The sequence below is a fragment of the Brachypodium distachyon genome, chromosome 1 (assembly GCF_000005505.3).
Source record: "Brachypodium distachyon strain Bd21 chromosome 1, Brachypodium_distachyon_v3.0, whole genome shotgun sequence".
Classification (NCBI taxonomy): domain Eukaryota; kingdom Viridiplantae; phylum Streptophyta; class Magnoliopsida; order Poales; family Poaceae; genus Brachypodium; species Brachypodium distachyon.
The window spans coordinates 33,350,865-33,377,745 of record NC_016131.3 but is presented as its reverse complement, the minus strand read 5'-3'; the positions used below and the strand labels follow the sequence as shown (position 1 = coordinate 33,377,745).

The 26,881-nt window shown below is 41.1% G+C and overlaps 2 protein-coding genes and 1 long non-coding RNA gene across 3 annotated transcripts; 2 read left to right on the top strand and 1 right to left on the bottom strand.

The window, feature by feature from the left end:
• Nucleotides 1-224: 224 nt before the first annotated feature.
• On the bottom strand, nt 225-9,019 carry LOC100830908 (transcriptional elongation regulator MINIYO). Its single transcript, XM_003563665.4, has 10 exons — nt 8,634-9,019; nt 7,685-8,510; nt 7,491-7,603; nt 6,494-6,681; nt 5,890-5,995; nt 5,549-5,809; nt 4,630-4,818; nt 1,671-3,971; nt 1,131-1,334; nt 225-1,027 (listed from the first exon to the last, which is right to left on the bottom strand). The coding sequence occupies exons 1-10, from the start codon at nt 8,889-8,891 to the stop codon at nt 884-886; spliced, it is 4,590 nt and encodes a 1,529-aa protein (XP_003563713.2). The 5' UTR covers nt 8,892-9,019; the 3' UTR covers nt 225-883.
• A 6,275-nt stretch (nt 9,020-15,294) lies between these two features.
• On the top strand, nt 15,295-23,109 carry LOC100830600 (serine/threonine-protein phosphatase PP2A-1 catalytic subunit). Its single transcript, XM_003563664.4, has 6 exons — nt 15,295-15,805; nt 17,212-17,326; nt 20,459-20,567; nt 20,668-20,745; nt 21,581-21,772; nt 22,644-23,109. Exons 1-6 carry the CDS (start codon nt 15,553-15,555, stop codon nt 22,815-22,817), a joined length of 921 nt encoding a protein of 306 aa, XP_003563712.1. The 5' UTR covers nt 15,295-15,552; the 3' UTR covers nt 22,818-23,109.
• On the top strand, nt 17,333-19,249 carry LOC112269724. The gene is made up of 2 exons (XR_002961645.1): nt 17,333-18,953; nt 19,050-19,249. It is a non-coding gene; the product is annotated as an uncharacterized LOC112269724 (long non-coding RNA).
• Nucleotides 23,110-26,881: the final 3,772 nt, after the last annotated feature.

Below are 26,881 nucleotides of genomic sequence, written 5' to 3'. Positions count from 1 at the left end.
AACAAGACCGCGGTCTACATGTTACTTTTTCCGATCCATAAATTGTACTAAATCAACGACACTTGTTACGGATCGGAGCGAATAAGAGCCAAAGAACGTGAAAAAAAATATTAACAGGACGCGTTTACGCTATGGCTTAGATATTCCAATGAAATGCCGTCGTTACGAGGGAGACTGAGAACTGAGAAGGACGTTGATTTATTATTTAAAGGACGGGAGGTACGTTGACACCATCACTGTTACATCAATTGTATAAAATGACAGATCAGATGTTCATAGAATATTAGCAACTGATAGAAGGACGTACAGAGGTGTTTGCTCTCGCCCGTCTACATCTTGATTCGAACTATAACTCAAAGACAAACACATCTTTAAATAGCATGGCAAGTTAACGAAGCGCACAAAGACATTGCTATGATTTTAAGTCTTTGCCGAACGAATGCATAGGTAAGCGCAGTAAAGACATGGCTAGGATTTTAGTCTTTGCCGAACGAGTGCACAGATAATCATAGCAGAACACTGGACTTGGACTGGAGATTGACTCGACGGAACATGGTCTGCCCCAGCAAGTCAGTCAATGCCTCATAAACACCCGGGCAAGTCCAGAGAGTTCCCATGAGCATGGCCACTTTATGATTATGTAGTCACTAAGTCAACCCACGTCCCCACACATTGTTATTTACAATCGCCAAAAATGCAGTTCTTGCTCTCCAGTGTCAGTGAGAGGTTCTTTGAGCTTTCGATATATCAGCTACTGTCAGGGCAATTCGTAATGTAAAATACTAAGCTCAGCAAATATGGAAGCGGCACTGAACTGACTGCTACTCTCTTTTGGTTTTTCCTAGTGCTCAACTCTTACCATGCTAGGAATATATTCTAGCAATTATCCATCGATTGATGTCTTCAGTCTGTGAACTTCGGCTAAGAGGGAAGAATTCATCTCACAGGCATCCTTCAAGATTTCAAATCTTCGGCTAACTTCATCACTGCTTTGCGTGCCATGCAGAACAAAACCCTGGAGCATAGCCTGTTGGACAGAATTCAACAAACACCATGGGGGCATGATTACAAATTCTATGTATTGCACCATAAGGAGTCCATGTTCTTAAGAACTTGAGGGAAGAAGTTACCTCATGATGCTGCTTCTGAGCATAACACCGGATAAGTGACTTAACCATCTTATTACGCACTTTGATGGAAGCATTGCGCTCAAAAACAAAACCAGAAAGGTGATGCCTCACTAGTGTGAAAGACATAGAATCCCTCTGAGAAGCTTTGTCAAGGACACCAGATGTCCATGATTTTGCATAAGCTTCCAAAATTGCTTCGTTGTCCTGCAATATGCAGTGTAAGAATATGATACAGTGGGGCCATCACTTTGTATCACATGAAGCAACTAACTAGAAGTAAATGGGAAAAAAGATATAAAACAATGGCATGCACATGCAGTTCAGGTATGTGCAGGCATCTAATAACTGGCACCAATATAGCATTACTCCCGGGAGCCATTTTAACTCTCATATTTTGTGATCTCTGCCGTGTAGATTGTGCAATGTGCAAACATAGAAGAAGTTTATAGTAAATGTTGTAAATTGATTTCGTATTTTACGTAGTTACTATACAAGATGTCATCCAGAAGCGAAGCATAAAAGGAACTAAAGAAATGATACCTCAAAAGGCTCCAAGTATCCTTTGATATCACCAATGCATTTGTCTAGAGGAGGCAAGAGTTCAAGCACATAAGCATTAGATAATGCATTCCAGGCTGCAAGCCGCACCACGGTCTCAACACTTCTATGCAAATAAATGGCGACTTGCCGACCAAAGATAACGTCTCCATACGAGACAGCTGCGAATTGGTCAATAACGCTCTCAACAAAGGTAGTATAGCTCCCATGAATTTTCTCCTTAAATCCGAGAATTTCAAGAGAACTGATCGCTTTTGCTTCTTCAACAGTAGTCACAGATCCTACAACCTCATCGTTCTTTACAGAGTGAGATCGATAGTATTTATGGCATAACATGTCCAGATGTTGGCCATACAATTCTTGCAAAGCATTAAAAATATCCCTGCTTCTGTCTTCTTGAAGCAAGTCCATGTTAGTTCGGAGAGAGGCAGAAAGTGCGTGTATTTTCCAAACTAAAGGAGCATCAAGACATGGAGCGGATGAAATGGCTTCGAGACCAAAAAGAAAGATAAGACCAGCTCTTGAAACATCAACAGCATGGTTGGCTAACACTGAAAGGGTGCCTTTTGCATCATCAATGCAGCAGATTGAACTTAGAATCCAATGTACAGGAAGAGGCAGTCTCTGGTGTGCCCACTCTACAACTAACGTGCCACAAGGTGGATTTACAGTTTCCGTAAACTCTACTTCTTCTTGAATCGTATCCAACGTCTCTGATAATTTTGGCATATTGATGCCACTGTTATCTCTTGCATATTTGTCTGACTTCTTCTTGATGACCAACCATCTAGATCTGAAATGTGAATTCAGCACACTACTAAAATGCTGATATTCATCTTCAGTTATCTCCCACTCTGAAGTTTTTGGTAATTCCATTTGAGAAGCCATACTTTGCATAGAAGATTTGAGACACTTCAGAATTGAAGGATGGAAGAGGATATCAAAGGCTGTCTCCAACGTAGTGATCTGGCCAGGTCCTGCAATCAAAGATACACCAAGGACAGGACTAATTCTCCCTGATGCTTTGGCAACTGGATTAGTCACATTATCTGAGTTCACACCTTTACTGGGAGTAACAAGAACTTCTGGTACTGCAGAGAAGATTTTGATCAACTCTAAGACCAACTGTGAATCCAGTTGTGCAAGTAGGCATTTCAGAGACCAAAACCCTCCACCACAAGTCCCCCAGCCAAACCCAACACCAGGAGCTAGTCCTCCTCTACCGAACGTCTCTATGTTCTTTAATACTGGCCACTGTGAGGAACTCAATGGCAACATCACATTTAGAGAGTTCAACAAGTCATGATGCCATAAACTGGAAATGCCTTGTCCTAATATCTTGCCAGCTATCCCTGTTTTAGATTCTTTGACAGGCTCGGAACATTTTGTTGACACTCTCTGGATTACTCTGTCAACAGAGAAGGATAGCTGCACTAATCTTTGAAGACAACATATGGAAGATAATGATGCATCAACATTACCCTGGGATCTCATACGACAAAGCCCCTGCACCAACGATACACCACAGAAAGACAGCTGATCCTCATGTCCAACAACATCATCACGGGAGAAGCTGAAAAAGTTATTAGTAATTATGCCCAGGCCAATTTTGGGGACAAAGTCAGGTATCCAAGGCAAGCAGTAACTTTTAACATCAGGAGTGCCATCTGGTGATATTCTTTCTAATATAGAATTAAGCATGCCAAGCACAGAAGAAATCAACAAAACCAAACAGCTTTCCTCTAGTATATGTGCTGTATTCTCACTCTGCTCATTGATCAGTGAACACAAATACGGAATATCGTTCAGATGTAACCAAGATAACGCCAGATCTACCATTGGAACTACATGACTCCAAGACCACATTTCAATATAACTGCCAGAAACTCCCATATCTTGCTTGCCAAGCTGCTCCATTGAATGAAGAAGTGGCAGCCTCTGTGCCAGAGCTCCTAATACAAGATAAGACTCTCTTGAAATTGAACTAAACTCAGAAAGAACATTGCTTTTGCTTAGATTCTGAAACAGTGGAGGGCTGAGCCACAGACACAAAACAGGGAAAAAATCTGTGAAGTGCCCTATGCAAAACCCATATGAAATACAGGTTCTCCAAAACCGCAGCTGCTCAACCATCATTGCTGAACTCAGCTTGCATTGTTCCTTTCCAGATCTTATCCAATCCTCAAGGGTATAAGCTTTTCTGTACCACTGCCACATCGCCTGCTGAAAAACTCCACGGTTCACAAGATTGGAGCATGTTTGTCTGTTGTATTTGGACAAAACCTAGCAAAACGAACAAATAACTTTAGATGCTAATGAAAAACCTTCTGTTCAACAAAATAGAGGCAATAAGCATAAACATTTTTTGCATTTTTATCATGAGCAGTCTCAACTAACAATAGCTTTTAATATACTCATGGTGTTTATCATCTCATCCTAATAACAGGACAACCATATCTCATAAGCAATTCATAAATATTGAAAATCCACCAAGTAGTTTCTGTGTCAGCACATGCATTGTGGAAGGGATTGTGGTTGCCTAATTGGTTGACATAAGTTGCAAGGATGAATAATATTCCTATATATTTAGGTATCAGAAACTGCAAACAAATACGACCACCTCTGTTCCTAAATATAAGAAGTCCGCTTTGTCCTAAGTAAAACTTCTTCAAGTTTGATCAAGTTTATAGAAAAATCTATCAACATCCAGAACTCCAAAATTAGTTTTATTAAAACTGCCATTATATATATTTTCATAGTATACTTATTTGATATCATAGATCTTAGTAGATATTTCTATAAACTTGGTCAAACTTGAAGAAGTTAGACACAGGACAAAGCTAGGACTTCTCATATTTAGGAGCAGAGGGAGTAGATCCCAAAGCAATAAATCATGCCACACTCCCATAAATGTAAGATTGTCTATAGCACCAAATACTACCTTCAAGAGAGTAACCCCTCTGATCTGTGACGAGTGAATTTCCATTGATCCTTGCTTGACCAACAGCTTAACAACACTTTGAACAAGATTTGTACAATTCAAGATGGCATCAGCAGATTGTGGAGAGTGTCTAGCTAATGCCACAAGAGTTGAAACAAGATAATCTTCAAGAATTGGAGGAGGGTCCATCTGAATCAACAAAAATTACAACATGAATTTATGATCCTTAATCATGCCACCTGTTTTACACAATAAAACTAAAAGATTCGGAGAAAATTTGTCAACTATCTAAAAAAACAGAGCTTACTAGCAAAGTGATAAAAGTGTGATACGAAGCTATCACGTTGAAACAACAGTCAAGCTCATAATGGGTATGTTCCAAAAAATGATCCAAAACTAGTTGGTATTGGATGACAAAAAACAATGATTGTCACACCTAACTTAGTTATGCCGTTCATTACCACAACTGTGGCTTGATACACTTTGTAAATCCTAGGGTCCTACATGTCGTATACTGAGTTTCTTGCTCAACTTTGCCACCGCTATAGTGACCATTTTGTACACCACGTTTTTTGTGGCAGCCACAATTTGCCTAAGGTTAGTTGCAGAAAAATGATCATGATTTGACAACCAGCTATGGAGGCTTTTCACTGTTATTTCAATAAAACACAGATGACAAGTATTATATAAGATCAAGAAACATAATTGGGGAAACATGGACAGAAGGTGAGTAACTGAAACTAATCCGAAGACATGGCTGTAACTGACAGACAGAAGCATCTGTACAGCTAAGTTGGAGTAAATGGTTAAGTTATTCTATCATGAAATAAAAGAAACCACAAAACGATATGTTCGGCCCAAAATGGTAGGGTTGTAAGAGAAACATGCCAGATAACAGGAAAAAGAAGCAAAAGTTGACCTCCAAAAGGGAGCAGATACGTGGTAGGATTCCCATCCTAATAAGGCCAGCAGCAACATCTTGTCCAGATACAACGACATCATCTTGAATGGTATGTTCCTCATCACCTTCTTCTTCAGCGTTTTCACCATAATGTGGAAGTATATTTGACGGTTTTGTGTTATATTTCCAAAACCCACCTTCAAGGAAACCTCCATCCAGGTCAGGTTTGCTACGAAAAACAGGAGCTGTGCAGATATCTTTCCCCTGATGTACTACTTTCTGCAGGTGGAGGACATCAACCAAATAAGACTCAGGTTTTTTAATGAAAATGGGCTAGAAGATAAAAGAAGTAAGAGTACCTCTGAAAATTCAAAATATGCCTCATTCATGTCATAGGTAAGCATAACATTAATAACTTTGGCACAGGTAAGAACTACAGACGCATGGTTATCATCCAATGCCATCCTGCATATGCTACAGTTAGTGACAAAGAAGTAGAATAAATATTGAAAGAAAAAATATATGGCATAACAAGGTCTCAAATTGAAGCCTTCACGATGCAGAAAACATTGCAAAGCATCTAGTTTTACATTTGCTAACTGCTAGTTTTACATAAGATGACTAAAGTAGGCAGCAGTTCCCAACCCCTCATGAAAAATAATACACCAATAAAACACGTAAGACGAAACAGAAAATAAGACAGAGGGTGGAGGGAGAGTATAATAAGGTTATGGGATATGCAACATCTTCTAAGTCACTGATAACTTAAGGATGAGATTGCCTTAAGCTAATAATTCTTACAGTTCTTACTCTCTAACATGGCAATCTAAAAAGGCCACTGTCATATGAATATCAATTGAAGGAATCTAAGCATATCTAGTTATCTAGATGGTTAGGCCTAAATATACTTGAAACTACGATAAACAAATCTGAATTGAACTTATAAGCTCAGAAATGAGTTACCTCAGAGAGAGAACCAACTCTGGTTGAGGCCCCAGGGCATAGGCCCAAACTGCTTGCCAATCATCAAGCTTGTCGGCGCCATTAGCTCCTTCCAAATTATCAGCTAGATCCATCTCATGCAGGTTGTGCACTGCCCTATTCAGAACAGAAGCAAGAAGCTGCAGTCCAAGTACACGCTGCCCAGGGACCTATAATTTGAACACTAAAGCTGAATTACATTGCACATCTAGACATTTTCAAGTCACACCTTCAAGAATTAGGCAAAAACTACGAGGCAGTTTTTGTAACAGCGATTTGTGAATCCAGTGAATCAGGGAACACTAACTACCCAACCCCCCCCATCATTTCCTGGTTTGCATCATATTTCTGATTATTACAGTTACTAGTTTAATAGCTAGTGACTGGGCATAAAAAAATTTGGAATAGACACACCGAGGCCTAGCATATTTAGCGTGTGTGACAAATTGTGTGCAATATACGTGGTATAGTTGAAATCAAGGTCATGTAACTATCAAACTGGATGTAAAATGGAGGCATCATGCAGATCTTGAAATTGCGAATCTAGCGAGAACTACCATGCTTGGATAAAAGTTGGAAACTATGCACCAGAACCAATTGAGGGATAATGCTATGCCTGCAAATTTCAAGAAGAAATCCATACTATGTCCCAATGTTTATGTTGCTAAGGGTGTGTTTGGTTTTAGCCCGAGTTTACAGTACCGAAACCTTGGCTAGCCAAAATTTTGGTCATGGTTTTGGCTGCCCAAGAGTTGGCCGACATTGACAGGAAAAATAACAAGATTTGGCAGAGAGGCATTGGCTTGCCAAAATTTTGGCAACAACCCAAACAAAGACAAACTTTTTTGGTCATGACCAAACAATTGGTATGGTAGGTTTTCGCCGCAATCCAAACACAACCTAAAATACGAAACTGAAGACAGACAAATGCTAAATATCTTTTGTCCACCACCATCTGATTAAGTTATACAAAACGAACCGTGCTCCTGGTAAGTGCCAGTGCCTCATTGATTGTGTAACCAACAGCGGCAGGATCGCCCTCTGTTCGGAGGAAGTCACGCTCAGCTACCCTTTCTGCATTTCTGTTCTTGCCTATAAGCAGGAAAGTCAGTCTGTGATGCCACCACAAGAGAAACCAAAGTAAGTCAAGAGGAGGAAGAAGAAATGCCATACCATCTTGCTGTTCCTGGCAAGATTGAAACCCCAAAATATCTCCATTCAGTGTGAACCTACACAGCCTGATTCGCTCCACTCTCTCGCTCCATGCCTTCCAAGAGTATCCATTGTGCTCACCAACCACCAAACGAGCACCTGGAGTAGCCCTTGCAGTCTTCCCTGGCTCTGAAATTTCTCCACCCTTATCCTTCACCCCATCTTTCCTGCCCCCAGACTTCTCCTTTCCCCGACGCTTCAGTATCTCCACCAAGGTCGGATCCAGCCTATTCAAAATATCTGCCTGTGCCTCTGCAATCTCCTCTGTAGACATTTCTGCCAGCCTAGCTATGTTCTCTGCATTTATCTCTGCTGCAACCGATGGCTCCCCATCATCCAACTGCATACCCTCTCCTCGCATTTCAGCAACCCCAGCCTCACCTTCTAACATCAATAAATCCCCTGCATCAACCCGCTTCTCGGGCTTCCTTGGCAACACATCAGAAACCAAAGTCGTCACACCCAATTCATCCTTAGCATTCCCACCGTCCAGTTCCATGCCATCTCCCCCCAAAGCCCTCTCCCCCACTGAAACATCCACCTTTTCAGCCACAATTCCAGGATCAATTCTCTGTGTACTGTTTTTCTTTGCCTGCCTCCGCTTTGGGGGCACGTCGTCAGCCATGAACTCTCGCCACCTACTGAAATCCATGCCCTTCTTCTCCTTCCTCCGTATTGGGCCGGCCACCGTGGCCATGGGCTGGTAGTCCACCTCGTCCACATCCATCCCGTAGTCCTCCACCTCCCCCTTCTCCTTGTAGGCGTCCTTTGTCACCGGGTTCCAGTGCTGCGGAAGAGCAGTTAGTCAGTAGGAGAATACAAGCAAGCACTAACCGAAGCAGAGCGGAGCGGGTTAGCAGGTTTAGAGCTAGGGTTTCCATGAAGGGTAGCGGCGGCGGCGGCGGCTTACGGGGCCGTGGGAGCGGTGGCGGGCGACGGGGAAGGGGAGGACGGTGGGACGAGGGGAAGAGGAGGGAGCGGCGGCGGAGAAGCCCTTCTCAACGATGGCGCCGACGAGGTGGGGTGGGGGCGCCGCCGCAGAAGCAGCAGCAGTAGCCGCACCGGAGAGAGGCGGCGCGGGGTCGAAGGGCTCCTCCACCACCTTGCGGCGCGTGGGGTGCGCGCCTGGCTGGTGCTTCCGCTTCGTGCCGTCGTCCATTGGCAGCATGGTGGGCGGCGCGCTGTTGGTGATCGGCGGGGAGGGTTTAAGGGGAGGAGGGAATGAGGGATTGGTTTGGATTTTGGCTTGCTGTGTGGAGCGTGGACTCGTTTCTCTCTGCGACTCGATTTCCCGTTGGAACTGTCGGTTCCACCTCCACGCCGTACTCCGTATACACCTTTTTTTTTTGACAAAATACTCCGTAGACACAAGACACTTGGCACCAGACGATCCGTCGTTACTTTCTCCGTTCTTTTTCACGCTTCATCATATTGCTTTCTCCGATTCCCTTTACTTAAGGTACGGAGGCGTAAGTTTTAAATATCATGGCATCTTTAATATTATTGGAAATATAAAAATCGTTTAAAAATATGTGTTTGGATGATACATGAGAAAAAAAGAGAGAATCTGATGTTAGATGATGCAACTTCACTAGAGTAAGAGAGGATAGAGATGGAGAAAAGATGGATTGAAACAAAGTTTTCATGAGGTTTGACCTCATCTTAGATTTCTCCAAAATTTGGAGAAAAAATTTCTAAAATATTAAATTCTTCTGTGCCAATTGTATGATCCAAAAGACATGTATACGAATTATTACTTACAATCCTCTATTTTTTCTCTAAGATTCCTATGATAATAAAAAAAGTCTACATATTTATACTTTTAATTAATGGCTAGTCAACCATTTTACTTCCTCTCATTCAGTTTACAAGGCTTGTCTTCAAAATAACTCTAACCAAGGACGGTCTAATAAAGTGTTAGACCAAGCACTCATTACTAGAAATCATAATTTTCCTAGGGCAAACCTCTTTACTTTGAGCTGATTTCTCTCCTCTAGGTAAAGTAAAGATGCAAACAGTAACACCCTAGGTAAAGAGAATTTGCATCCAAAAATAAATGTGAAGTACCCTAGGTAAAGAATCTGAAGAAGATGCCCTGTCGTGTGATTTTTCTTCTCTTTTCAGTCAGCCCCGCGCTCTTTTTTCCATGGGCGTGCTTTGCTTCACACGGGCCCACCTGACAGTGATAGAGAGCAAAGCAAAAATTTCAGCTATGACCCGCGCGAGACAACAAGAGAGCCTTCTCCCATCTCAAAAAAATAATATTGTATCTCGGTCTCCTTTCCCCTCGGTCTCCTTTCCCCTAGCGCCGCCCGCCTCCAACCCGCATCCACGGCGCCTCTTGGCCATCGCCGCGCCGCCCGCCTCCAACCCACCTCCCCGGTACCTCCCCGCCATAGTTGCGCCGCCCTGCTCCGCCCCGCCTCCACGGCGCCTCTCTGCCGTAGCCGCGCCGTCCTGCTCCGTCCCGCCTCCAACCCTCCATATCTACTCCGCGCCGCCATACCCCAGCCTCCATGTCCTAGCCGCGTCGCCATGCCATAGCCCCGCGGTACCTTTGCCTCCCCCCCCCCTGCTGTACCGGCGCCGCCAGAACCTTTCCTACAAGGACCGCCGCACAACCGCCTCCGGTATCACCATCGGTGCGCCGCCGCGAGGATGCCGTCGCGGTGGCCGTGCCTGGAACCCATCTGGAACTACAGCAGAGGCGGGGTTTGTCTTCTTCTTGTAGTGAGTCCTTGTGGTGACCGCCTTCCTCTAATTCTACGGCCACAGGACCATGTGCGCCACCCCTTCTGGTTTGTCCTCTCTCTCCCTCTCAGTCTTCTCTCTGTATATATCTAGGTCTCTCTATGTTCTACATGTTCTAGGATTAGTTCTTTTGATGAACTTTGCTATGTGCCATCTTCTAGGTGTCTTTCTAATTGGATTTGGTTCTCTGAAACAATGATTTGCTTTGTCCTAGTTGTGCTATCTGAATGACGTGTGAAACCATGATGTTTTTAGCAATTGATTTAGTTGATTAGTTCTCTATGCTGCATGTGCTATCTAAATGTCCTATAATTGGAAGGAGCATTCTTTGTGCGAAACCTTGTTCTGCAATTGTGGTACATGTGCTGTCATTGTCGATATATTTTGTTGTCTGAAATCTTGTTCGTGCAAACACGATGCTGATTAACATTGTTACGCAATGATAAGAAAATAAATGATAATGCATTGTTGTTCTTGTACGTATTTTGAAGGAGCAATTGTGTGAAGCCTGCAATTTCACGAGTAAATGTTCTGAAGCTTGATGTTTAGATGTATGTACAACATCGACAAAGCTAAATGTACTACTCAGCATTATTTTACTTTGCCTAATAATTTTGTACATCTTTTTTAGAGAAATACAAGCTTTTGCTAGTCAGATTGAATGAATAGAGAACAAACTGATTTTTTGTGCTACCGAGCAATCAAGCAAGCATACCATGTCTTCTAAGCAATTCCAGATTTTGAATGACAGCCGAAATCACGTATGTAATCATCTTTCTCAGCTTGACACTGAAAGAAAGAAGTATCCATTTCAAAGCACATCTATTGCTTTGCAGATTTTGAATGACATACAACATTATCCAGTCTTGTTGCTTAAGAACACCCAAATCATTCCTCTGTTCAGGTATGTGTTCTGAAATAAAAACCAATCGTCATCTGAAATAAAACCCGAGATGGCTATTTTGTGATGTGCAAGGGTGCCTATATGTGTGGGGAATGGGGATATATGATTCGAAACTTGACATGAATTAATTACAAGAACATAAGCGCGCTCTCTCTCTCTCTCTTTCTCTCCCTCTCCCTGTAACACTTGTTTTTCTCTGCAGCTTAAATTCTGAAATGTTCACCTTTACTCTCTCCCACACTGGATAAAACAGAATTTACATTTGAATCTTGCCTTCTTTGCTCCTTTCTCAGCTAATGACGAATCTAAACATCTACAATAATCAGGTTTCTATTTGTAGGCCTGAAACATGACTAGAGCAACAAACACTTCATTTGGTTTCCACAGAAAACAACAATTAACTCAAGCAGAGATTCCCCTAAACCACTCTTCAAGCATCTAAACAACACACAACTAAACAAATATTCAGCTTTTCCCCTCAACTCCAAGTTTTTACCTTTTTTAACACTTGAACTCCGGATACTCTCCTTGCTCTGCTTCTCCAGCAGCAGTGGCCCTGACTCCTTTTCCTCTCCACTCTCCGGCCCCTATTTTTCTATACTTTGTGTTTAATTATTTATAGTTTCTACTCCACTCTAACTTCAGTTGTACCTTTACTGATATTTTCAAGACCAATATGTGGCCTAAGTATAGGTCCTTCTACTACTAGTACTAGCACTCATATTTGACAGGTCTTTCTAGTTACTACTAGTACTCGATGCATTGGTACATACACTAGAGCTGGAAGTTTACTTTGGCATCACTGATAATCAGAAATAATGTTTGAACCAAGTTGATAATCCTACAATGGCTCTGGTCATTGGCAATTGTGCAGAATGGCATGACTTGGAACAATTGAATGGATGGATAAGTATGAGGTCAGAATTAGTACTACTTTTAAACTCCTTTTCAAACATGATTTCAGATGTGGAAAAAATAGTTAACCAATAAGATAAAAACACTCATGAAACAAACAAGCATGTATTCATTTCTGTTCTTCCATTCTCGTTTCACGTTGTAGTTGATTTCTCCTTTCGCGTTTTCATATTTATAGTTGTTATGTTGCTCAAATTTTGTACATGTATTCATCAAACAACTAAAATTTGTGTCATCTAATTTTCAGGTGCACAGGTCTTGCGTACAACCTTCTTTTGTGCAGATTTTGGCGTAGCAGATTCTAGCTGCATACTCATCTGGGACAATTGTTCACATCTTGAGTCATGTTTGTTTGGTATAGCAAACACTAGCCATTGATCAATAATGAGGCTATTTTTTGCTGTAGCAACAACAGTTATTACTGATTGCGAACATGTTATTTGAATGAAGGTTGAGATTGATTAAAACATTTTGTGTTATGTGCAGTTCCTATTGGTTATTAATTTTGGTTCTATTTGAATATATTTAAACTATGGTCATTATGAATTCAAATATGGCCAATACGAATTCATATATGGTCAAAATATGAATTCCGGTACCATTTGAATCTATTTGAGAGCCTGGTAGGTAAAGTCATCGAGGGAAAGATGATGATGTGGCCTATTTGATTAAAATTTTGGTCCATGTCTTTCTCTAGAGTTAAATTGGCCCTAGGGACAGTAACTTTACACTTTGGCACACAGCTGCCATGTGACAACTTTCCCTAGGGTTCAATCCTCTAGGTAAAGAAACGTTCCCTAGAGGTGTCAAAATGCCTCTAGGTAAAGCTCTCTTTCCCTGCCATACTATACCTAGGGTTCTTTTCCTAGTGCAGTCCCTAGGTAAAGCCTTTACCTAAGGTTTTTTTGCTTTCACCTAGAGTATTTGACACTAGGGAAAACTGTGGATTCTAGTAGTGACTACTCCCTTCGTCCTAGTTTAGGAGGCGTATTAGTTTCTTCACTGGTATCAAGCTAGCTTCATGAGACCAAGTTTTGGACAAAAATGCCCCTTTGCATGCTCCATGGGAGGAAAAAAGAAACAACGAGTGCAGTGCATGCGGAGAGTGGGGAGAGTGTGAACGCTGCTGCAACTCTTACATTGGAAACAGACAATGATTTAATTAGAGATGCAAGCAGGCATGAATAGAAAACTGAGGGTATTTTCGGTATCCAAACATTAAAAGATGTTATACGCCTTGTAAAGCTGGATGGAAGAATTCAAATAAGACGTCTCCTAAACTAGGACGGAGGGAGTAGTTATCATGTATGGAGTATTAACTATCCCTCTTCCTCATTCATTGCCTGGTCAAAAACTTAATAAAAAACATGCATTGGCTGGTTTGTGACGAGAGTTGGTGGGAGGAGAAAATGGCCTCAGATCTTAGAGTTGAAAATGAGAGAGTATTCGGTGATGTGAGGTTTATAAGGGAAGATAAAAAAACATACGGAATGAAGGTGCAACTAATTGCATGAGAAGTAGAAAGAGGGACGCCAAGTAGCAAATTGTCTCTTTGTCTTGATTTGTCTATGAAATATTGCAAGTACAAGTGGGAGTATTTTCTAAATGTCCAAGTATGCATTATAATGGTCTTGGATCTCAAAAGGTTTCAATGTATTTCATTTATTGAATAAAAAAGTTGATGTATTTTTAACATTTATCCATATTCAAATGTTAAAAGATTTTTATGATCGTAGTACCTCTTTTTTTGCTGGGAGATAATCGCATATTCAAATGTTTGGGGATATGGACATTTGCCCCCCGAATCATCCCAATGGCATCCCCTAAACGGACAAAATGTCATGTTTGTCTGGACATATCTTCCAAACTTGCCCCAAAATTAGGAGAGGTTTGCGTTGTCCGGACATTGTCGAGTGCTCTTTTTTGTCCGTCCCAGCCCCACAACAAGAGATGGGAAAACGAGAAGAAAAAGTAAAAAGGATAACGAGAAGAAAAATGTAATTTGGGAGAGAAATTTGGAGATGTGGTTGGGTGATGAGGACGGACATGAGGCGGACAGATGTCCATTTGCTCCCCCAAATGAACAAGAAAAGAACATTTGGGGACAAAATTTGGAGGATCCCATTGGAGTTGTTCTTAGAGCATCTCCAATGGCATCTCTCAAAACTATCCCAAATGTCTTATTTGGGGGATATGTACATGTTGCTTCCAAAATCATCTCTCAATGGCATCTAATAAACGGACAAAATGTCATGTTTGTCCGGACACATCTCCAAACTTGACCAAATTTTGGGGAGGTTTGGGGGTGTCCGGACATTGTCCGGTGCTCTCTTTTGTCCCCGCCGGCCTCACAACAAAAGATGGAAAAAAAGAAGAAAAAGTAAAAAGGAGAAGAGAAAGGAAAGAAAAGGAAAATCTATTTTGGGAGAGGAATTTAGGAGGTGTGGTTGGGTTGATGAGGGCGGACATGGAACGAACACATATCCACGTGCTTCCTCAAATGACCAAATAAAAGACATTTGGGGGCCGTTTCGATTGTGGCCAAATGTTACCTTACCAATTTTTTGGTCATTGACTAAGATTTGGTCCTTATTTGGATGGAAGCCAACTTTTTAACAAACCAAAACTTCACTACCAAATCTAATTCATTGTTTTGGCCAAAATTGGCTAACTCATGGACAAAGAAAACATCAATCAAATTTTTGGCAACCAATTTTTGGCAAGACTGTTGTGGGCTCAAACCAAACGTCCCCTCGAAAACAAATTGAAGATCCCATTAAAGTTGCTCTTAGCTACTGCATGTATTTTTTAATCGTTGCCAACAGATAGAGGCCAAAACTAAAATGCCGTAGGTACATAACAACCACACAAGAGTCACAGACATCTCCTCCACGAAACATCCTGTCATTCACTAATTCTCTACACCTGGAAAGTACGCCGCCCCTACCTTTCTTCCCATAAACACCTCATAAAAATATCCTTCGGAGGACCAAATCACCAAACCAAAGCCAAAACCAAAACAAATACCAAGACAGCGAGGAAGGGAAAAAAAAAGTCCCCATCTTATACGACGAGCAAACGCACGAAGGGACAGAAAAAATGGAGGCATGAGCACCTCCTTCCCCTCCGTCTCCACCACCACCAAGGCATCCTCCCCCGATCCCCTCGAAACCCTAGCGGCCCCGCCCCCCTCCTCGACGGCGGGACCCTAGCCTGGCGGAGGCGGAGGCAGAGGGGAGGGAAGCAGCGTGCAGCGACGATGCCGTCGCACTCGGATCTGGACCGGCAGATCTCGCAGCTGCGGGAGTGCAAGTTCCTACCGGATGCTGAGATCAAGGCCCTGTGCGAGCAGGCGAAGGCGATCCTGATGGAAGAGTGGAACGTGCAGCCCGTGCGCTGCCCCGTCACCGTCTGCGGTGACATCCACGGCCAGTTCTATGACCTCATCGAGCTCTTCCGCATCGGAGGGGACACCCCCGATACAAACTACCTTTTCATGGGCGACTACGTCGGTAGGTTCCTGCTGCCCCGGCCTTATTCGCCTCACAAGTCACGTGTCTGATTATGGTCGATCGAGGGATTTGGTGAGGTCGTTCGATCTGATTTACGGAGTGTTTAGGCGGTACGAATTCGCTAGATCCCGCTGGGGTGTTCCGGTTGAAAGTCTTCAGCTGGTGGGGTTGCTAATAGATCGGTTATGCTTAATCATATTTTTCTTTCTGTCCAATATATTGCTAGAATTATTTCATGATGTTAGCTTTTGTCGTGTTGATTAAATGACGTTGTCGTGCGTCAGATATGTTAACGGAGTTGGAATTTACAGTGAGAGTAAATTGATATTCAACAGTTCTTTTTTCTCATGGGCATGATGGATATCCTTGATGCCTTACAGCAGTGGCGGTGCTACAAAGAAATTCATGGGCGGCCCAGGCTAAAATAGAACACAAAAATTTGTTCTGAATCACCATTTCACTAAAAATGAAAACATATTGAGGGAACAATCCGATCAGTGCCATGCTTTGAAATTGACAAATTGCAAACTAAGGATTTGGGGAAAGAAAGAAAAATACCTGGATGGAGAAATTGGGGAAGAGGAGGGGCGGCGGGCGCAAGGCTGCGGGAGCGGCGAGACAAGGCGGCGCAGGGCAGTGGGTGTAGACGCGCAGGACAACCTGCGGCGTGAGCACTGGGCGCGAGCAGCGGCGGCATGCAGGGCGGCCCTCAAGGCCAGTGCTCAAGGCGACCCTGCCTGGGGCCAGGCAGCATTTAAGGGGAGTGGGGCTGGGCATCTGCTGGGCTGGGCCTTCATTAGTAGTAGTAAATATTTTTTTGCAAAAAACTTGGGCGGCCCAGTTCGTCCCCAACGTAGCTCCGCCAGTGCCTTGCAGTGTTCTTTTCACATATTAGTGAGAGTGTGTCTAGAGAATTGGAGTGGTAGTTTCGGTTGCCTTGTTTAACAAGTTCAAAGGCTGCTTGTAATACTAGAACTAGATGTCATGCAAAGCTTGTTCTCTAGTTCTCTACTGCTAGACCAAGAAATGAGGATTTTTTGTCTTCATTCTGTATGCTTGATTCTGCTACCATATTGGTTCTCTACGTGTCACGCATTGTGAGAACTGATATCAGCATGGCTATATTGTAAGAATGACAACCATGCATCTACATCACATGCTTCTGATGTATTAAGTTTGTATGTACGCGGCACAACCATGAGTAAGACAAATAATGCACCATTCTTTTATTAGGAATTGTCGCTTGCTATAAATTTGACATAAATGCCACTGTTTCAATCAAGTTTCGACTGAGCTACTTTTCTTTCTATCCATATCTATAATTTTGTTATTTTATTTTCTTTGGACTGTATCCATTTATTTCTGTGTTATACTAGCTGTATTGATTTTATTGACATTTGCTGCAGACCGTGGCTACTATTCAGTGGAGACTGTTTCATTATTAGTGGCTCTCAAGGTGCGTTATAGAGACAGAATCACAATATTGAGAGGAAATCATGAGAGCAGACAAATCACTCAAGTGTAAGTTTCTTTTCCTTGAATCTGAACAATCTTACAACAGTTGCTAATAGCTAGTTTCAGCATAATACTTATCTGTTGTAATTACTGCAAAGCATATGTGCATTATCTAGTAAAATCTGTCCAAAATGACTGAGTTGAAAATGGATTGTCTCCAGACTTGAGTATACTTTCAGGTGCGAAAGGCGCTAACAAGTTTCTGCTGTTAGTAGATTAGTTCATTTATTATTTTGGTGTCCTGACTGTAACTTCATTTTTCTCAATATTCGGGCAAGTAAACATTTTGACCTTCTTTCCTTTTAAGTTGCTCGGCTGCTTCTTATTCAACATTCTATTCTAAATCTAAATCCCTGCTTTTGTGCTTAAGCATAACATGAGGCTACCGTATTATTGGCAAGCAGTCTATTTATTCACATCTCGTCAATATGTTAACATAGACATTTATCATTTATTTAAGAAACAATTTACATGTGGAAACAACCCCCCGTTATGCCATGGGATTGCTTCCCAACACATCTGATGGGGCCAATGTAGCTTCTACATCTGCTCGAGGCCAGCAGTCTGTAATCTTGATTTGAGGCGCAGCTGATGAATCAGGGCTGTGATACCCCCACAACACATCTGATGGATCCATTGTAGCATGTATTTGTGGTGTGAGGAAGGCTCGTGATATTGACTTGAGGAGGGGCAGCTGATGGATCAGGGCTCGACTAAATGGCAGGAACTAATGTACAGTTCAGTGCATTTTGTTAGTTTAGTCTGCAGACTTTCTGCACTAGCCCAAGTAAGCTTTCAAATTGCTCGTGAAAAAAAGGCTGAAGGTCATTTGTTGTCTGTTCGGACCATCTAGAATGGCATAAACCGTTCATTATGGTTTGGAGATTCATAAACCGTTCATTATGGTTTGGAGATTCGCTTTCAATTTTTAATTTTTCTCTCACCCCTAGTTGCTCTTAATCAGAAGTCATGTAACAGTATAATAATGTTTCTCTTGGACTCAATCATGAAGGTTCTAGAACTACAGTTTTAACTATAATATAACTCAACAACATGTATGCATAACTGTAGCTAAAGCAATAACATTGTAGCACGATACGCCTGAGGCTGTTTTTTTTTTTGAAACAATGGGCTCTCCCCATCGATTTCCATTAAAGAAACCGCCCCAGTTAGTCACACAGTCTTCAAACAAAACAAAAAGAGGTTCCGGACTGAAACACAGTACCACACTACAGGAAATTTATTACAAAACTCCAGAACAGGAGGCAACGAAACTACAGCACCCTACACCAGGAACGCCTGAACAGCACACCATCAGCCTGTGATCCTCCTTCCCAGCGGCGCGCATCCTTGACGCCTGGAGAAGGCTTCGACCAGAACTTGTCTAATCCTCTCGCTCCCGTCCTCCAAGCCTTTTTTGCTTCGATCTGCAATAGAGCCCATGAGTTCAGATTATGACACAGGTTGAAGATAATTGCTGCAGGATCCTGCGGGTACTGCTTCCTGAAGCAGGCATTGTTCCTACTCTTCCAAAGGGTCCACAGAATTGCAGCTGCACCACAAAATGCCAGCTTTCGATGGCCCGGGGGGAAAGAAGCTCCCCATGATCCTACCAGATTCTCCATCGACACTGGTAAATTTCTAAGTCCTAGAGCACATCCAGTTACCTGCCAGACAAACCTGGCAACTGAGCAGTTGAACATCAAGTGACCAATGCTCTCTCCAGCAGCACAAAAGAAGCACTGAGCATTACCAGTCCATCCTCTTCTGAGCAGATTATCCTTAGTTAGGATACTGTTTCTCAGAGCAAGCCACAGGAAAAATCTTGATCTTGTGAGGTATCTTCAAAGTCCAAATGAATCTGTATCCAACCATAGCACCAGCTTTCAAGTGAAGATACAGGGATCTCACTGAAAACTGTTCAGAGCTGGTAATGGACCATCTAACTGTGTCAGGGTCAGTACTCAGCACACTGGTGTCCATGGTATCCTTTATCTCCTGCCAGCAATCTTCAGTTTGCCCATAAAGTGTTGAAATAGTAGCGAATCGCTACCTTCGATTGATTTTGACATTTGAAAATGCTGTTAGCGCTTTGCAGTTTTAGATCATGACATGCTTAGACCTCAACAGTTTTGACATATGTTTTGTTGATGTGGTTGTTTTTCACAGTTTTGTAGCCTTTTTTCCCTCAAAATTTCCATATCTTGTTTTTACCAATCCCTTATCCATTGAATATCCATATCCAAATTGATCTCTCTCTCTCTCTCTCATATCTGCTTATCTCTAATACACAGCTTCAACAATCACATCCAAATGTAGAATGGAAAGAAATTACACAGATATGGTAGTGGGTTGCTTCCACACCATGTCTGCTCCACATCACTATGTTTGATGAATGATGACTGTTAAGTCCCGGTACTATAAGTAATACACTTTATGTTGAACGTCACCATATTTTTGCAAAAATGATCGGAGACTTTTTGAGATACATATGCCCCGCTTTGGAGCATTCATTAGTTTTTGGGAAGGTACACAAATTACACTCCTAATATTTCTGGCTATATGTGTATAACCAGAGAAATAAATATAGTATGTTCTTTCCTTTGGAACAATATATAATAATTATTTTTATTCTTATTCGATCTCTTATGTACTTATATTGAATAAACTAACTTGCGGATATCCAATGGAATCCCTTTGCGGGTTACCTATTAACTACTATCTAATGCACCAACAAGAGATTTGGATGGACCTTAGGCTGTATAGATAGCAATTTCATGAATTCATAGACAAAGAAATCAATTATGAGGGCCCCTAGCTCCTTCCCAATATCATTCGATGGCAAATGGTCCATGCAAATTTAGATGTGTTAGCTAATGAGGTTTGTATTCGCAGTAGATATTCCCTATATTACAGTGGGTTATGTTTCGTAAGTCATAACTCTACGGGTTTAATCCAACTAAAATAGAGTGTTGACTGTCTTTGATTTGAAAACAGATGTTCTGAGAAAAACTATTTTATAATGGTTGTATCACGGTTAAAACTATAGCTGAGGTGTTATGCCGCAGTGGGCTATTTTCTGAAATGCATGTACATCCATAATGATAGGGTGTTCTTAACATGTTTTTTTGGCTACAGCTATGGTTTCTATGATGAATGCTTACGGAAGTACGGAAATGCAAATGTTTGGAAATACTTCACAGATTTGTTTGATTATTTGCCTCTCACAGCTCTAATAGAGAACCAGGTTTGTTCTTTTCACCAAATGATAGGTTTGCTCTATTAATATGGATATTACAAATATACAATTCAATTCCTTGATGAAAGAGGCAATCTCCATTTTGTAGGTATTTTGCCTCCATGGTGGTCTCTCTCCATCATTGGATACTCTGGATAATATTCGTTCTCTTGATCGCATACAAGAGGTACACATCTGTTTACCATGAACCCTGAGCTAGTGCCTAATTATGGACTTTTGCCTGAAGTCTGTTGATTTTAAACTACACAGTAGCCACCCCTGTTTGTGAACTGGAGAGATAAGGCTCATCTGGTTTGGAAGGTTAATGATAGTTTGATAACAGAACCAGATGTTGTAGAGTATTAAAGCTATATGTTGAGATCACAGATCCTCAGGCTCGAATAAGGAAGATCTTGTGCAGGTCCCCTGTTTTTGCCACTGCATTTGATTTAATAATTTATCTTGCATATATGCATGTCACACTTGACATCCTTTGAAACGTTTATCTGATATGATGAATTTTCAATACATGGTTACTATTCTGAGCAAAGATGCTTATATATAATGTCTGGTCTAGGAAGGTGCTGTTAAGTGTTCTCTTTGTGATGTATAATTGGATATTTTAGCAAGATTCATTTGCATACTCTGTGAAAATGACCAAGAAATTAAGCAGACTATAAGATCTGGACCTAGAATGATTTCTGTAAAGGTGTAACTATTTGCAGCCGTATGTGGTTTTAGCTGAACCAAGTTTCAGACCATTTGCCAGTGTTGCATGATATTTTACCTGTTAACTCTCTTTTAGTTGAAAGGAATTTAAAGCTGAGACCTCCAGTATGTTTGCAGGTTGCTAGACAATTTCTTACTTTAGATTGTTGCTCTTATGTTACACGAAGTTGACCTCATTTGCTCATTGGGTCTTTGGGTGTAAGAATGATTGTCATGTGCAAAATATGTATTCTGTACTCTGCAACTTGGCCAACTTCTGATTGCTGTTTGTCTGTTTTGTTAAATGGTTGTAGGTTCCTCATGAAGGACCCATGTGTGATCTTTTGTGGTCTGATCCGGATGATCGATGTGGGTGGGGAATTTCTCCAAGAGGAGCTGGATACACATTTGGACAAGATATTGCACAACAATTCAACCATACTAATGGACTCAGCCTTATTTCTAGGGCCCATCAACTTGTGATGGAAGGGTTCAATTGGGCCCAGGTTGGTATCCAGTGTGTTAAATTTCAATCATCCTAGTTATTTTCATAACGTGGTGTTGTTCACCAAATTGCTATTGTTTTAACATCAGGTTAAACCACTTTGTCCAAATTTCTTGAGGTCCTAACTATCAGATAATAGTAACTCACTAAGGATATTAAATACAGTAATAGGTTTATTACGAGATAATACCTAATATTCATTCTACCATATAAGTTTTAATAGTTTAGTTAGACAATTATGCCCTACTTCCGAGTTTATCTTATAAAATTGATTTTTTTCCCTATAATCGTAAATACAGTAATGCATGGAGAACAATAGATTTGTGCTACTCCCTCCGTTCGTAAATATAAGAAGTCCTAACTTTGTCCTAAGTCAAACTTCTTCAAGTTTGACCAAGTTTATAGAACAATCTACTAAGATCTACAATATGTAGTGAGTATACTATGAAAATATATATAATGATAAGTTCAATAAAACAAATTTGGAGTTCTAGATGTTTACTTGTTCAGTACATTCTTCTATAAACTTTGTCAAACTTGTTTGACAAAGCTAGGACTTGTTACATTTAGGAACGGAGGGAGTATTAGTTTTGAGACTGAAGAGTGATACAACAAAAATAGATTATTTATCTAGTATCAGGACTATAGTGATATGCTAAGGGCCATCAGGTTGACTTTAGGAGAGCAAAACTATGTCAGATGTCTGTTATCTTGTTGATCTCAGGATCATTACTTAGCCTCAGTTTCTTACCAAAAAACATGAACGCATGAGCATGCACATAGAATTTCCCTAAACATCTCAGCATCAGATTGGACAGCTTTCTCACAGGGAACTTGAATGATTGCTTTGCCTTATGTTGATTACTATGCAGGAAAAGAATGTTGTCACAGTGTTCAGCGCACCAAACTACTGTTACCGGTGTGGTAACATGGCTGCGATTCTCGAAATTGGGGAGAATATGGATCAGAACTTCCTCCAGTTCGATCCAGCGCCGCGACAAATCGAGCCCGACACAACGCGCAAGACCCCTGACTACTTTTTGTAATCGTGGTGTTGACTTTTTTTAACTAAGTGCTGTCGGTGCTCCTCTTATCGGCAGCAGCACCTGGATCTGTAGATCTGTCCTTAGAAAATGGGTTTCCTGGAGCTGAGTTGTGTACCCCATCTCATTCTTTTGTTTGGAGATTTTGTTGCCGCTTCTCAGAACCTCATAGGACAAGTTAAAATACATTGCGTTGTAATTTCTTTTTGTACCTCCATTTTGTATTATTTCCGAGACAGGGAAGGGAAGTTGCAATAGAATCGACTCGTGGCATATTTGCTGCTCTTCGGAAGAATTGACTTGAGAATTGAGATGCCTGCGCCACCTGCAGCAAGGCACGAAGTGCATGGGAGTCTTGTTTTATGAGTTGATTATGATTTTTTTAATGCTTTTGCTAATTCTATTGCACAGTGTTATGTAGTAGAAAAGTTAGTAAGATGTTAGTTCGTTCTTGTTTATATTTAGTGATTGGTGAGGAAGATGGTTGGTTGTTGATTCAAAATGTTCTCCCTTTTGTTTGTCAAGCCTACTGTTTCTTTCCCAAAATGGAACATATCAAACAAAACTTCCAAAAATAAATAAATAAAAATTACACAAAACTATATGGTGCCAGAAGAAGCCCGTGGCCGTGGTCATGTCCTCCCCTTCGTTCCGGTACGGAGGGGCCCAAGGCATCACATCACTGGATTGAAGATTGAAGATTTAACTAAGGTAATATAATTCTTGGACGTTGTTAGTGGGTGCTCGTGCAATATTAGAGTGTCCAGAGCGCACACCCAAATACGGTAAGCATAGCCCCGTTTCTTAAAAAGGAAACCTTTGGTTTCCCACACGTCTAACCTTTGGTCCACACTGTTTGCCACGTAAGGAGTAAAACCGCAATTTCATAACGTCTCATTTACCGTGTCAGGGTAAAAACTCAAAAGCTAAAAAGTGCAAAAAGGAAGGCAAAATAGCAAACCGACTCTGACCATCACCCGTATCCTCTCCCCGGTGGGGATTGTGCTGCCAGGTTGTACAACGCTACTTGAAGCACTTCTTCCACCACCACCACCTCCAAATTGTTTAAAACAAATTGTTCACCATAAACTATTGAATGTTGCTTGGCGATTGATTTGACGCTGCATGCATCTATAACCCTAAAACTAGAATTGAAATCAGGTCAGGAAGGACATGCTTCTAGTAGTTGTACTAGCACATAAAAAATGTCTCAACAAAGAACATGGAAGGCAAATTATCTGAAAAATAAAAAGCATATGATGCTGCTCTAAGCTGTTGACTAAACAAAAAATCAAAAACAGTTCTGGGAAAGCCCACATCAACCCCTCCCCTTTACAAAGTAGACCATTGCCCCAAATTCTTGTATTGTTCTAGTATAGTTGCATCTATAGAAGTTGCTGGAGAGCACACAACTTGTTGTGCAAATAAAAACAGACATATGAACTCCTGCTGCTTCTTCTTCCTCAAGTGAATCCATGATACCCGTGCTGCCAAAAAGATGGCTGATCATTGTGGTGACTATCTAATTTGATGGGATTGATTAGTTGAAAAGCAACCTGTGTTTATAAATGACTAGTCATAAAGCAACTTGTACACGATTATAAGTTGCTTTTGGTCTAACTAAACAATGGTTGAAACGGGCGAAAAGATAGTCATGCAGCTACTTCTCAAAAAGGTTGGCTTGTGAATACAATTTCGAGCAAAAACTTGACTTATCAGTAAGCAACTTATTAAGTGAACGAGTGCTACTTAGTCTAGCAACTTCTAATTCAACAAAGCATCATCCTTATTTTAGTTACGGGACTATAAGTTGCTTTTGGTCAATCAACTATTTAGTAAATTATTTTGAGTATCGAAAAGCAATAAACAAATAAACTGAGAATTTTCTAGTTCAACAAGGTTGATTGGTCCGGGCGACTCCTAGTTAAACAAGGTCAATTGATCATGCAACTTGCATTCACAAAGAAATGAAAGGACAAAAGTTGCTTGTAATGCAATTGCTGTTCAGTAGTTTAGCATAATTGTTTACTCGAGAAGGTTGAAAAAGTAAAAAACTGATTAGTCATGCAAGTACTGTTCAAAAAGGTTTGGTTTGTGAATACAATTTCTAGTCAAAAGTTGACTAATCATAAAGCAACTTAGTAAATGAAAAGAGTGCTGGTTGGCTGGTTAGTCTAGCAACTTCTAATTCAACACACCATCAGCCTTGTTTTAGTTGCCAGACTATAAGTAGGTTTCCAATCAATCAATCAATCATTTGGTGTATCGAAATGCAATTAATAAAATCCTTGAGCGACTTCTAGTTCAGCAAGGTTGATTAGTTAAGGAGACTCCTAATCAGTAGTCTTTTTTGCGAGTATATAATCCAGAAAAGTTAACAGTAAGGCAACTCCTAGTTGATAAATTGCTTAGTTGGTCATGTAGACCGTTCAACAATAATCTTCGACATCCCAAACATCTGAGCAACACAATGCAAAAGGTTTGACCATGGACATATAAAAACAGAATGATAAATGATGCTAGTTTCAGTTGTTAGCGCATCTACCTTCTGAATATCTTCTTGAAGAGGGTGTTGTGCTCATCTAGAGGCATTGATGAACTCATCAATGTGGTGTTTGACATCTTCGAGGAAGGTAGCATTATTGATTTTCTTCTTCATGCACAGCAGCATAGCCAGGTTTTCAGGAACAAATGGGTGTGAACCTTCAGGCTGTGTATTGCTTGAATCCATCTCAATACTGAAGCAAACAAAAAAGGGAAGAAGTTAATTATATATTCCCAAGAACAGACCAGGGTAAAATGGATCTCAAAAGCCAACTTACGCATCTTTGCGGCTAGTGTACACACTTTATCAGGAAATGGACTTGTATGTTCATAAGGTAAAGAACATACTCACCTGACATATTTAACTATCTGAAGCTTAATAGAAAAGACGACTCTGGAAAGGTTTTAATTTTAGATTTACTTGTGTGTACATAGAAATCATGAGGGTTGAAATATGGGTTAGGGAAAAAAAACTTGGCATGCTTCCAATAGGCATATAGTATATTTCAAGAAAGCTCATTTAGGTGTTACACATTTGATGGGAAAAAGAACATGCATATTGGGGTAATCTGAACTGTCAGCCGTAAGCAAACCAAAAGCAACTCTAAAATGTCAACTACAAAACAAAAACACTACTTCATGCATAAGTTGCTGAAAAATTCCATAGACTTCTTTGTTACAGAAACACACATGCTGCAGGCACATGAGGTGTTGTTTTGTCCTTCACTCCTTGTCTTAGGCAAAAATAAAATAATCAACTATAATCAAGTTTTAGTAAAGTACTAAAATTGCTAGCAACTGAATAATCAAGTTTTATATAGAAGGAAATACACTACTGTAAAAGCTCACTAGTGAAGCGACTTCTGATAAAATAGATGGTCAGCAAAAAGGCAAAAAATGTTGAGGTGATTCTAGTACTAAAAACGACTCCCAAAATCAAGAGTTCCACATGAATAGTGAAGTGAATTTCCCTCATGAGCGGATGAATTGCAGCCTAAATTTAGGCAAAAATGGAGGAGGCCTGGGGTACTTTCCAAACTTAAACTCGTCTGCATATAGCTCTTAGGAAGTGGTACAGCCATATATTGGAACAAAGGTTAGGAAGTACCTTTAAAAATCACATTAAAACACTGGATTGCCACATGGTTTAAGAACAACAACAAAACCTTGCATGTCCGTCAGGGAGGGGCATTACTGGAGCAACGAACTATGTCTCCAAGCACTGAAATGGGTGCGTGATTAGCCCCAAAAATTGGGCCCCAATACGGCAGAACAGCAATAGAAAAGCAACTACTGGGAGGGATCGGAATCAAACAGCCTAATCTGCAGCCCTTCCCGCAACAAAAATCAACTACTGCGAGAGATCGAAAGAAAAAATTGTCTCGCCTAGATCCAACCTACAAGATACATAAACGACGGCACGAACACGGCGGGATTTGCACGAGAGTGATATAAAACGACCTAAAAATTGCTAGATAAAACATGCTCAAATTCACTGCGGGCTACTTCGATCCGCCCCCGTC

What these genes read in the sequence shown, in the direction of transcription:
- LOC100830908 (XM_003563665.4), bottom strand. Translation starts at nt 8,891, where the DNA reads ATGCTGCCAATGGACGACGGCACGAAGCGGAAGCACCAGCCAGGCGCG. An exon ending in GCCACCGCTCCCACGGCCCC is followed by an intron (nt 8,511 to 8,633) that starts GTAAGCCGCCGC and finishes GCTCTTCCGCAG; the next exon opens with CACTGGAACCCGGTGACAAA. An exon ending in CATATTTTGAATTTTCAGAG is followed by an intron (nt 5,810 to 5,889) that starts GTACTCTTACTT and finishes CTCCACCTGCAG; the next exon opens with AAAGTAGTACATCAGGGGAA.
- LOC100830600 (XM_003563664.4), top strand. Translation starts at nt 15,553, where the DNA reads ATGCCGTCGCACTCGGATCTGGACCGGCAGATCTCGCAGCTGCGGGAG. An exon ending in TTTCATGGGCGACTACGTCG is followed by an intron (nt 15,806 to 17,211) that starts GTAGGTTCCTGC and finishes CATTTGCTGCAG; the next exon opens with ACCGTGGCTACTATTCAGTG. An exon ending in AGCAGACAAATCACTCAAGT is followed by an intron (nt 17,327 to 20,458) that starts GTAAGTTTCTTT and finishes TTTTGGCTACAG; the next exon opens with CTATGGTTTCTATGATGAAT.